The sequence below is a fragment of the Palaemon carinicauda genome, chromosome 1 (assembly GCF_036898095.1).
Source record: "Palaemon carinicauda isolate YSFRI2023 chromosome 1, ASM3689809v2, whole genome shotgun sequence".
Taxonomy (NCBI): Eukaryota; Metazoa; Arthropoda; class Malacostraca; order Decapoda; family Palaemonidae; genus Palaemon; species Palaemon carinicauda.
In genome coordinates, this window is record NC_090725.1 from 303,806,944 (window position 1) to 303,819,351 (window position 12,408).

Genomic DNA, 12,408 nt, shown 5'->3' on the forward strand with positions numbered 1-12,408 from the left:
ATATGATTTATTATTTCAATGCTTATCCAACATTCATTGGATCCCACCCTCCTCCCCACATCTAGTGGGGAAGATTGAGAATGTTCCAAGTTGGTAGCCTCTAGCAGCCATTTAATTTATTATTAGGTCTGAAGGCACAAGATATGAGGGCTAGTATGAAAAGGCCACTTCGAATCTTGTAATTTTGAGTTTGTCCACCAAACTGTGCTTGCAAAATGTACAGCACAATGAATGTTTGGTAAATATTGAAATAATGAATTTTATATTAAAAATTCTATTTTGAGAGAGAGAGAGAGAGAGAGAGAGAGAGAGAGAGAGAGAGAGAGAGAGAGAGAGAGAGAGAGAGATATATATATATATATATATATATATATATATATATATATATATATATATATATATATATATATATATATATATATATATATATATATATATATATATATATTAAATGCTCATTACCATCAAAATGTATACCATCAAAACAAGAGGGTCTTTACAATGTAATCATTACTTCTGCGGAGTGAAAGCACTCAAAGAATATTTATAAGATATTTCTCAAGTTCCTTAGCATTTGATCATTCAAACAATTCCAGCTTCATATACATTGTGTGTGGAATGAATTGATGCCTTAACCCAAGGTTCACACCTTTTTTCAAAAAGTCTTGGATCCTCACAAGTCCCCCCTAAAAAGAGTGTAATGAGCCGACGTTTTCTCTGGACGTAGTGTCAACAATTGGGGAGACTTTAGCATATGCTTTGTTTACCTCAGTTGCACTTGGTTGTTTGTGGCGATCGGAATTGGGTTTTTTTGTGTCCCTCTTTTTGTCCCCTTTTGGGTTTGTCTTACCCTCCAATTGTGCCTTATATATACCCCTTACCATGCCTAAACAGACCATGGATAAGAAAAAATGCATTAAAATAGTCACATTGTTCAAAACAAACCATAAATTACTGGAAATATCTAGTCTTACTGGTGTGAAGCCACAAACAGTGCAGCACTTGATCAAGTGCTATCATGAATATGGGGAGGCTTGCGTTCCTGCCCCTTTGCCAAATCCTGGTAGACCCCGTTAGACCAGAAAACTTATGTAAAGCGAGGATCCTTCCTTCCTTGTCTATCAATAAGTTTTCTGGTCCTTAAGGTCATCTTACCGGGTATACCAGGCTTTGGCAAAGGGGCAGGAACGCAAGCCTCCCCAGATTCATGATAGCACTTGATCAAGCGTTGCACTGGTTGTGGCTTCACACCAGTGAAACTCGATACTTCCAGTAATTTATGGTTTGTTTTGAACAATGTGACTATTTTAATGCATTTTTTCTTATCCATGGTCTGTTTAGTCATGGTAAGGGGTATATATAAGGCACGATTGGAGGGTAACACGAACCCAAAAGGGGACAAAAAGCGTGACACAAAAAAACTAATTCTGATTGCCTCAAAGAACCAAGTGCAACTGAGATAAACAAAGCATATGCTAAAGTCTCCCCAATTGTTGACACTGTGTCCAGAGAAAATGTCAGTTCGTTACACGCTTTTTAGGGGGGACTTGTGAGGATCCAAAACTTTTTGAAAAAAAAAGGTGTGAACCTTGGGTTAAGGCATCAATTCATTCCACGCATACTGTATTATTTCTTTATATTTAGATGTATATATAAATGCATCTTTGATGCTGCAATTCAACACTGTTCTCAAGAGTATTTTCAACTTCAAGTCTCCGTGCCATCATTCCCCAGATGTACCATAGGACCTTTTGTAGAAGACAAAGCTCTCAGACTCATTTTTGGCATTTAATTCCTATTCATTCAACTTGAGAGGATTTATTCAGATTGTATTTTCTCTGCATTCCATTTCCTTTTACAGTAAATAATTACATGGAACACTCTTCTATTTACTCCTCCATGGGATCTCCATAAATTAAGTAGTATAGAAGAAAACACTTAAAATTCACTTATACATTTTCCCTTCCATAGAATTGATGAATTTACTTGTAATGATAATCTACAATTGATGGTTTTCATCATAATTTATATAGTTGTTTGTACACTATTGGAAAAAATAGTTTGCAATGCAAAACACCTTTTGAATTTACCTACAGTATTTGTAAAAGGATTTTGGAAACTAAAAGTCCAGTACATATGTTAACTTAGAGTATGGGTTAATTTATTGTTATTGGTGAATCTATAAAGAATATTTGTTTACTGTGTGAATATATAATTTACTGATATTTCATGCTCAGCAGTAATGACAGAGGCTGCGATGTTGTCGTTCACGAAGCAACCTTTGACGAATCTCTAAAGGAGAAAGCTGCAGAATTTGGACACTCGACTTCTAGTCAAGCGGCTGAATTTGCTAAGAGCATAAATGCAAAGATGCTAATACTCAACCACTTCTCTCAGAGATATGGAAGGGTTTCTGAAGAAAGTCAGGTAGGTGTTTTTTAAGTGTGTTAAGTTTCCCTGTAGGTTTATGGAAACGTCTGCCATTTATAAAGAAAAAGGAAAAATTTTGTAATACTGCATTTTTAAAAAAGAATAGTTTTATTTGCATTAGATAAAACAAAACACTGACATTTTAAATAGACAGTGTACAGTATAAGAAAAATAGGAAAATTATGTTCTTTTATAAAGTAACGTACAGTAGTTTTACAAGATCATTGGGTTACATTTCTTAAACTCATATAGCTGGTTCAAAGATTTGTTTATAGGTGAATGGTAGAAATTAGAACCAGACAGTTGGAAAAGTTGTCCAGGTTGGTTGCAATAGATCAGAGGGCAGCACAAATGAAATTAAAGTACTGATAGTACAAAGAGCTTCTAGCACTTCCTATAGGGCACCACTCAGAGCATACAGTAGAGATCACCGTCTTCCAGAAAAAAAAGGTAACTTTTATTGTTAATCTGTTATCTAGCTATTGCTCATTATAAAGATATCAAATTCTACTGCCATTGATAATGGAGACACTAATCCCTAATATTACAGAATGAGGAAACTGTAGCAATTCTTGAGCAGGAAGCCAAGAAGGCACTGGAAGGAACATCAGTCCATATAAAGTGTGCCGAAGATCTCTTTACTTATGAAATACCACGTACGTCAAGAGAAGTGAGTAAATAAATGTAATGAAAAATACAACTTATACTTTTGCCTTAAAATACAACAATTGTATGATTTTCTGAAAAACTAAGACTTTCACATTGAGTTAAAGCTGGGGAAAGTAACGTACGAATGAAGTCATATTTATTCTTTATTTTAATTATTTTGATTACTTTCCTGATGAGCTAATATAAGGTGTGAGATTCTTCATCTTGAAATAAAACAGCTAAATTTTCTCATTCTCAACCTCTGACGTCCTCCCCACTGGGGACCAACCCACTCATACTATGGGGTAGAAACTATACCCTGTAGTGTGCGTGAAATACTCAAGCTCTCTACATTATACCATCTCCATTATGGACAAACTTCATCTCAATTTCTTAAAGGACCAGAGGATCATTATTATTATTATTATTATTATTAACTAAGCTACAACCCTAGTTGGAAAAGCAGGATGCTATAAGCCTAAGGGCTCTAACAGGGAAAATAGCCCAGTGAGGAAAGGGAATAAGGAATAAAAAAATTACAGGAGAAGCAATACAAAATATCTTAATATCTGTAAAAACTTGAAAATAGATTTGTCATATATAAATTATGAAGAGAGACTTACATCAGCTTGTTCAACATAAAAACATTCACTGCAAGTTTGAACTTCGGAAGTTCCACTGATTCAACTGCCCGATTAGGAAGATCATTTCACAATCTGGTCACAGCATGAATAAAACTGATAGAATACTGTTGAGCATTGAGCCTTACGATAGAGAAGGTATGTCTGTTAAAATAAACAGCATACCTAGTACTACGGTGGCATTATTACTTTACAAACATGTACTACAGCTGTGCTCCCCCAGATTGGCTTATGATTTGAATCTTCCAAAATCAGCATGCATAAAAAACTAACTGAATTACAGTGCCAGAGATTAATATCAATATCAGGATTAAGAACTTTATTAGATCACAATTTTATGTCCAACAAATTAAGATGAGAATGAACAGCTGAAGACCGAACACATTAATACTAGAAACTTAACAAGGTAGAATGAAAGAATAAAACCATTTCTACTGTATAGATTGGTCACCGAAAATCGTAAAAGACTTTCTCAATAAGCCAATTTTTTGGGTAAATGAAAAAGAAACAGACCGAGTGTTTCTCTGAAGAAAATGTGCAATCAAGACTCCCATCAAAACATTTTAAAGAATCATATACTTTAGAGTTAAAGAAATATTATCAATGCAGAGATCTGGATGTTAAGGAGCTACTGTCTTCAACTTACAATCATACTTTGCATTTCGATAGGATTCAACTTTGCCCCTTACACTATTTTAGCTAGATCTCTATTAAGGGATTCAGTAACCCCAGATCTATATTCAGGAAAGGGAAATAATGTAAAGAGAGTAGCATCTTTTGCATAAGCAACGAGCTTGTTTTCTAAGCCAAGCCACCTGCATATACATTGAAATCGCTAAGGAGACTTCGGTCCGGAAGAGACGGAAGATCACTTGTGATGGAAGAGAAACCCACAACTAATCTCCTTACTCGTACTTGCGACGAGGCATTCTTTGACTATAATGTGAATACACCCTACAATTACCTTGTGATCCTTCTCTGTGTGACAGTTCTGTTACAATCAGTCACCGCGAGACCTTTCGGTACTCACTTGGTCCCCATGCACTTAGTCAGCTTATGACTGGTCACTACATGACATCAGTCACTGGGGATGGTTCACGTGCATGCGTAAACCAAATCACCTGTCATTTTTCTATCCCAGTGCTCCCATTCCACATGTCACCAGCCTATGAACAGAGATCTTCCAACATATTTGCATGATAGGGATCACGAGTAGAAACAGGAACAGGTGACTTACAGGACTGTTCTCAGCAGAAATGCCCTTCTTAATCAAGTGAAGTATTAATGTGACACTCGGTACCATACTTTTCATAGGCTAAAGTACATACAGTAGCACTTCATCAATCTTTGTTGGTGTGTTAATAGCAATTACTCCTGAGGTGAAACTCCAATTTAAGGGAACCTTATTCTCAGCCCTCAGATGTGCTGCCATGGAATCTACTTCCATGACCATCTTCCAGGTAACCTCCTTGATCAACCGCTAGTCCAGGCCAGTCGCCTTCACCACAACCCAGAATTTGGCAAATCCAAAAACGTGGATGAAGTACACCAATTTCCTGTTAGGTGCAAGCAAATACTGACCTTCTAGGCGTAAAAATCAGCAAATCAGTTAGTCAATTTTGTCCAGAAGAGGGGGGACCCTGTTGTCTCAGACCTCACCAGGCCAGAGGCCCACCCTACAACTGTTTTCTGCATAAGGATATAGAGGTGACTATGGAAAAAGGGAAAATAAGCCATGACTCTTCTATCCTTTGTGCAGTTACTTGTAAGAGCCCAGGTCCTTCAAAGGTGACCACAGTGAGGTCAATCTCCACTGACTGAGATCGGCACTGAAGAAAATTATGGTAACTTCCAGAGCCATATCTGCACTTCCAGACTCTTCCTCCTCGAAGAAAGGTGTGGCTGGTGCTCCATCACTGTTTTGTCTCCAGCCTGGCTAGTTCAGGAAGGGCAACACTGAACAGAGCAATGGGAAGTGAAAGTTCTTTGAGAAGGATACAGCCTACCTTTCACTCTACCCTCACTTGCACACCATTGACGTTCCAGACTTACAATCCGAAATTTTAGAATACCTCTGGACCTAGGCGAAAGCAATGGAGAACACACTAGAAATTGTTTAAGAATGCTCTCCTGTCTTCTACAGTGAACTCTTCTTGGTGCAAATCAACTCGGGGCTAGAGACCAGTCCTCTAACTTTCTCATTTGAACAATTTTGTTTGTCATACACTGTTTAAGATGGAGATGACAAGCAGTGTGCAGTCTACCATCAGGGAAGAACACTTCATGCATTCTTAGGACCTGGAGGATACTTCCAGATACTTATCAATTGATCCTATAGAAATACCTCCACTTCATCCTTGGGGTAGTGTACAGTACAAGATAAAAGCACTGTGCTTCAGCCTGTCTAACGCTCAATAAGTATATCGCTACATCAACCCTCTTGAATACGATTTGCCTCTTGTCAAGTATCTCAGGGATTGGTTGATCCTGGTTTCCTCCAGGATCTAGACATACTTCTTTCCTCTGGTCACGATCTTGGTGTTGTGATCAAACAGGAAAAGTGGAGTCTTATTTCCAAGCTGAAGATGAAATTTTTGGGTATGTTGATAGACACAGGCACCAGCAAGTTTGTTTTCCTCAGACGATTATATTGGTAGGTTCGGAGGCGTGCACCAATTCCTGCTCAATTGATAACTTCCAGTTTGACAGTTCCAGTCTTCTCGGACACGGTTCCTCGGAGGAACTTGTCATTTACAGAGGTCTCCACCAGCGATCACTCCAGTAATGTCTGACATGTCACTAGCCAGCTTTTTCCCTAAATGCCTGGCTTGGTGGCTGAATGAAGAAAACATCACAGGGGAATTCCACTCAATTCTCCAATGAGAGGTGGGGCACACACCTGATGAGCCAACCCACATCTGATGTGTTCCAGTGAAGAAGAGCACCTGCAGATCAACCTGTTGGAAATGCAAGCAGCATTCCTAGGTTTCCAACAGAGTTGGATGGGGCACCCAGAAACATAGATAAAGGACAACAGTATGGTCGTGGCTTGTGTCAACAAACAAAGGAATACCATTTCAGACCCTTTTTGAATTGGCAAAGCAGGTGCTCACATGGGCAGTTTAAAGCGCTATAGAGCTGTTGGCGAGGTTCATTCCCAGCCAGAGTTATGTTCTAGCAGATGAGGGGCAGGTTCCGAGTGATCCCAATATTTACTCCACAATTCAAGACCCATGGATGGCATCATTTTAGTCAACATGACCATGTTAGCTCCCTATTGGCCACATGCCAAATAGTATTCAGATCTAGAGTTCCTTGTCAGAGTACCGAGAGAACTACCTTTATGGCTTACAACCCTCAGTCAGCCCCACCAGACATAGGCCAATGACTCAGCGGCGTCCCTTGCACTTCACAGTTGGTGACAATTCAGCTTCTCCGAGAATGAAAGACTTTTTACGAGGCACTGCACAGGAGATGTGTGGATACCTACTAAGGTCCTCTGCAGCTCTCAACCAGAGGAAGTAGGCCACCTCTTGCGATTGATGTTGGAAAGGGATACTTTGATCAGAGAGATTGCAATTGATTGCCAATTTCCTAGTCCTCCTCCTTTTAAAGAGCTCCTCGGTCTCTACAGTGAGAAGCATCGTTTAGCCTTGAGGTAGGTCTTCAGACTGAAGAGCTTAAACCCATCCTCATCTTGGGAATTATCTGTGCTTAAGAGGAGCTTCAAGCAGTCATGCCCTCCCCAGGAGGTCAAGCCCCCAGAGTTCTCAAGTCTCTTAGGCACATCCTGTGTGATCCCTAGAGATGGACATCAGACAGAGATCTGACCCTCAAGATTGTCTTTTTGCTAGCCAAAAGCCCTGTCCACACTATCGACCACAATAGGTAGAGAGATTGAGAGTTGACAACGTCAGAAGTGGGAAAACTAAAGGCAGGGATCTGGCAACAATAGTGTGTTGCCAAATCCCTGCCTGTGGTTTTCCCGCTACCTATTGTGGTCTGGTATCACTGTTTGCCTGTCGAGCATGCTTGATAATGTGGCTCTAGCCGCAGTGAAGTAATTAGGCGGGCTTTGTGACATTTCATTCCGAGCTCGTTGCCAAGACCCAGAACCCAGCTGCTTGACTCCAGACTCGAGTTCATCTCCACACTTACGCTACAAGGAACAACCACTTTCTCAACACCAGGAGGGTGAAGAAGACATCTTACATTAGTTTCATTCTGGATTATTAAGACCATCAAATATGCTTGCCCTGCAAAACTTGAGATGGTGGGACCATCCCAAGCAAGACATCACGAAATTGGTGATGTTGCCTATGCCTTACTAGTCTGGAAATGCCATACAACCTTCACCATCCACTATGGGATCATACCCGAATACCTTTGTCCTTGGCAGCTACTCAACACATAGTGTATCAAACTTAACTCCCATACAGGGCATGAAACATCTGGACAAAGATAGGGGGCCATCAGTCGTGCGAAAATGCGCTGGACTGGACGTCGGACAAGTAAGCAAAATGAATGTGGAAGTTTTCTTTAAAAGGTCTCCCCACAGCTAGAGTGTATGAAAATACATTTCTCATAGTGACCATATATCTAGACAACATAACCATCATGCAGATATAGGTTTCACCTCAATTGTCTACTGTTACCGGATAGAGGCCTACCCTAATATGTAGGACATTATGTTAACCTACAACCCTAGTTAGAAAAGCATGATGGTATAAGCCCAAGGGCCCCAAAAGGGAAAATAGTTCAGTGAGGAAAGGAAATATACTACAAGTGAAGTTTAACAAAATAAATTTTCCCATATAAACCGTAAAAACTTAAAATTAACAAGAGAAATAAGATAGAATAGTGTGCCTGAGTGTACCTTCAAGCATGAGAACTCTACTCCAAAACAGTGGAAGACCATGGTACAGAGGCTATGGCACTACCCAAAACTATAAAATGGTGGTTTGATTTTGAAGTGACCCTCTCCTAGAAGAGCCACTTGCCACAGCTAAAGTCTCTCCTGTCCTTACCAAGAGGAAAGTAGCCACTGAACAACTACATTGCAGTAGTTATCCCCTTGAACAAAGGTGATGAGGACAGAGGAGTTTGTGGAAAGAATAGGCAAGACTATTTGGTGTATGTGTAGGCAAAGGAAAAATTAGCCATAACCAAAGAGAAGGGACCAATGTAGTACTGTCAGGCCATTCAAAGACCCCATTAACTCTAGCGGTAGTATCATAACGAAAAGTTGGTGCTCTGGCCAACCTGCTACCTACTATGCCCCCTTTTGCTCCTATGTAGGACTAGGTGCTAACATTTCCCAGGGAAGATAAAACCCACCAGGGTCTATGTAGTATTTGTATAGGAACAAATCTCAATTTGTTTTAATGTTGAAATAATTTCTACTTTTCCCAAACCTTCTATTACACTTCCTGCCTCAGACATCCCAAAAGCCCCAGGCCCAAGGTCAAAAGCGAGTGCCGAGTGGAGTTGGGTGGGAGGGGCTTAAACGTTCATCTGCCATTCTTGCTATGCCGAGATCACAATCCTACAGGATCCAGGTTTGTATAGTAAGGAATATCAATTTTTAAAAATTGATCATCCCATTGGTTTGCCATTTCTCTATGATCTTGACTGTTGAATTCCCTGCTTCAAGGATGGTCAAAAATTATTTTTTCACAGACTCGCAGATCACATTGGGTCCTAAGCAAGTTAGAGGGAGTCTTGCATCGTTGGATTTCTTTATGGTCTTCAGGAGAATGGTTCATAGTTATATAGCCAGGTTTTCAAGGCCCTCTAGACTGCCCGTTTCTTTAATTAGCAGTAAAGTAGTGGCTTATTTTGATTACTATGTTTATAGGTTCCTTTTCAAGATTTATGAGTTTGGACTGTGTAGCTATGGGGTCAGGACCACAGGACTATGTAATGCATAAATCAAAATGTGTTAAACATTGTAATTTTTACTAAATAGTAAATAAGTCGAGTGGTTGGACAGCAAGATGAAAAAAGTTAGCTGGAGATAAAATAAGATAGGAAGCAAGTGTGACTAGTTGCCTCCAGTAATGTGGATTGCAATACCATCCCTAAGGGGAGGTACTTTCCATTTTCTGCTGATATACAAGATAATTTTCTTGATTGGACTTCCTGGAGTTTAAAGTATAAAAAGGTATTCTGGTGCATGTAGAGTTTACCAAGAATTACTGTAATTTTTTTCCTTATTGCCTGATCATAAGAGATAAAATTACCAAGTTTAAGGGTCAGCTGATATTTTCTGTATTAATTTCTTATACGATGTAGTGAATATCAAGAAAGGTTAAAAATGGCATATGACAGAGTGAAAGTAAGAGAAACTGGTAATTTAGGAGGCGGCGTGGAAGTTAGTAAAAGAAAATTTTATTGGGATTGCAAGTGATGTGTGTGTGGCAAGAAGCTTGTTGGAGGCAGCATGAGGAAGGGCAGTGAATGGTGTAATGATGGAGTGAAGGTAAAAGTGGAAGAGGAAAAGAGGGCATTTGAAGAATGGCTGCAGAGTAATAGTGTAGAGAAGTATGAAAGATATTGAGAGAAAAATATGGAAGTAAAGCACAAGGTAACTGAGGCAAAGAGGGCGGCTGACCTGAGGTGGGGTCAGGGATTAGGTCGTTCATAAGAAGAGAATAAGAAGTTTTGGAAAGAAGTGAAGAGAGTAAGGAAATCTGGTTCGAGAATTGAACAGACAGTGAAAGATGGAAATAGAAGGTTGTTAAAAAAGGAGAGGAGGCAAGGAAAAGGTGGGTGGAATATTTTGAAAGTTTACTGAATGTTGAGGATAATAAGGAGGCAGATATAATTGCTGTTGCAGGTGTTGAGGTGCCAGTGATGGGAGATGAGAATGAGAGAGAGATTACAATAGAGGAAGTGAGGAGAGCACTAGATGAAACGAGAGTAGGAAAAGCACAAGGTATGGATGTGTGAGAGCCAAGATGTTGAAGGAATCGGGTGACTGTACTTGAATGATTGGCGGGATTGTTTAATGTGTGTTTTGTGTTAATGATATCACTAGATTGGGTTGTGCATGTATTGTACCACTGTATAAGAGTAAGGGAGATATGCACGAGTGTTGTAATTTAAGGGGTAAAAGTTTGCCGAGTGTGGTTGGAAAAGTGTATGGTAGAGTACTGATTAATAGGATTAAGGATAAAACAGAGAATGCAATCTTGGAAGTACAGGGTGGATTTAGAAGAGGTAGGGGATGTATGTCTCATTTTTTTACAGTAAGGCAGATATGCGAGAAATATTTAGCAAAAGGTAAGGGGGTGTATGTTGCGTTTATGGATCCGGAGAAAGTGTATGGTAGAGTTGATAGGGAAGCGATGTGGAATGTGATGAGGTTATATGGAATTGGTGGAAGGTTGCTGCAACCAGTGAAAAGTTTCTACAAAGGTAGAAAAGCGTATGTTAGGATAGGAAATGAAGTGAGCGATGGGTTTCGGTGAGAGTGGGACTGAGACAGGGATATGTGATGTCGCCATGGTTGTTGAACAATTATGTTGACGGAGTGCAAGAGAGGTAAATGCTCGAGTGCTTGGACGAGGATTGAAACTGGTAGACGAGAATGATCATGAATGGGAGGTAAATTAGTAGTTTACGGATTATACTGTGCTGGTTGCAGATGCGGAAGAGAAGCTTGGCCGATTAGTGACAGAATTTGGAAGGGTATGTGAGAGAAGGAAATTTTGAGTAAACGTGGTTAAGAGCAAGGTTATGAGACGTACGAGAAGGGGTGGTACGAGGTTGAATGTCATGTTGAATGGACTTGAGGTGGTGGATTAGTTAAGTACTTGGGGTCTGTTGTTGCAGCAATTGGGGGGACTGGAAGCAGATGTACGTCAGAGAGAATGAAGGATGCAAAGTGTTGGGGGCAGTGAATGGAGTGGTAGAGTTCTGTATGATTAAGCGATTGTACCAACTGTGATGTATGGATCAGAATTGTGGGAGTTTAAGTGACAGAGAGACAGAAATTGATTGTGTTTGAGATGAAGTGTCCGAGGATTATGGCTGATGTATCTCGAGTAGATAGGGTTAGGAACGAAGTAGTCAGGGTGAGAACGGGTGTAAGGAAAGAGTTAGCAGCTAGTGTGGATATGATTGTGGGTGTAAGAAATGAGTTAGCAGCTAGAGTGGATATGAATGTGTTGGGGTGGTTTGGCCATGTTGAGAGAATGGAAAATTGCTGTCTGCTAAAGAAGATGGTGAATGCAAGAGTTGATGGGACAAGTACAAGAGGAAGGCCAAGGTTTGGGTGGATGGATGGAGTGAAGAGAGATCTGGGAGATAGGCAGATAGATGAGGCAAGAGAGCGTGCTAGAAATAGGAATGAATGGTGAGCGATAGTGACGCAGTTCCGGTAGGCCCTGCTGCTTTCTGCGGTCGCCTTGGATGACCGCGGAGGTGGTAGCAATAGGGGATTCAGCGTTATGAAGCTTCATCTGTGGTGGATAAGGGCGAGGGTGGGCTGGATGGAACGTAAAAAGGAAAGGTCCTCTTTTTTTTCCATTTGTTTGATGTCTGCTACCCCCCAAAATTGGGGAAAGTGCCTTGGTATATGTATGTATGATATAGTGAAAGATTTTAAGGCAGATTTTGTGAAAATCATAAATTTTGGCCACAAGGATTGACATTGGACAAACCAAGGCTTCCAGTTCATACGTGC

General features: G+C 40.2%; 1 protein-coding gene across 3 annotated transcripts in view; it reads left to right on the top strand.

Moving 5' to 3' along the window:
• Nucleotides 1-3,138, top strand: part of LOC137658492 (zinc phosphodiesterase ELAC protein 1-like) — a 39,946-nt gene extending 36,808 nt beyond the window's left edge. The window contains exons 7-8 of one of the 3 annotated variants that reach the window (XM_068393252.1): nt 2,238-2,427; nt 2,981-3,138. In XM_068393252.1, coding sequence (XP_068249353.1) covers nt 2,238-2,427; nt 2,981-3,112 — 322 coding nt within the window. In that variant the 3' untranslated portion in view covers nt 3,113-3,138. Of the gene's footprint in view, nt 1-2,237; nt 2,428-2,693; nt 2,862-2,980 lie in introns of those variants that run through there. The other 2 variants (XM_068393262.1, XM_068393268.1) reach the window with 2 other exon arrangements.
• Nucleotides 3,139-12,408: the final 9,270 nt, after the last annotated feature.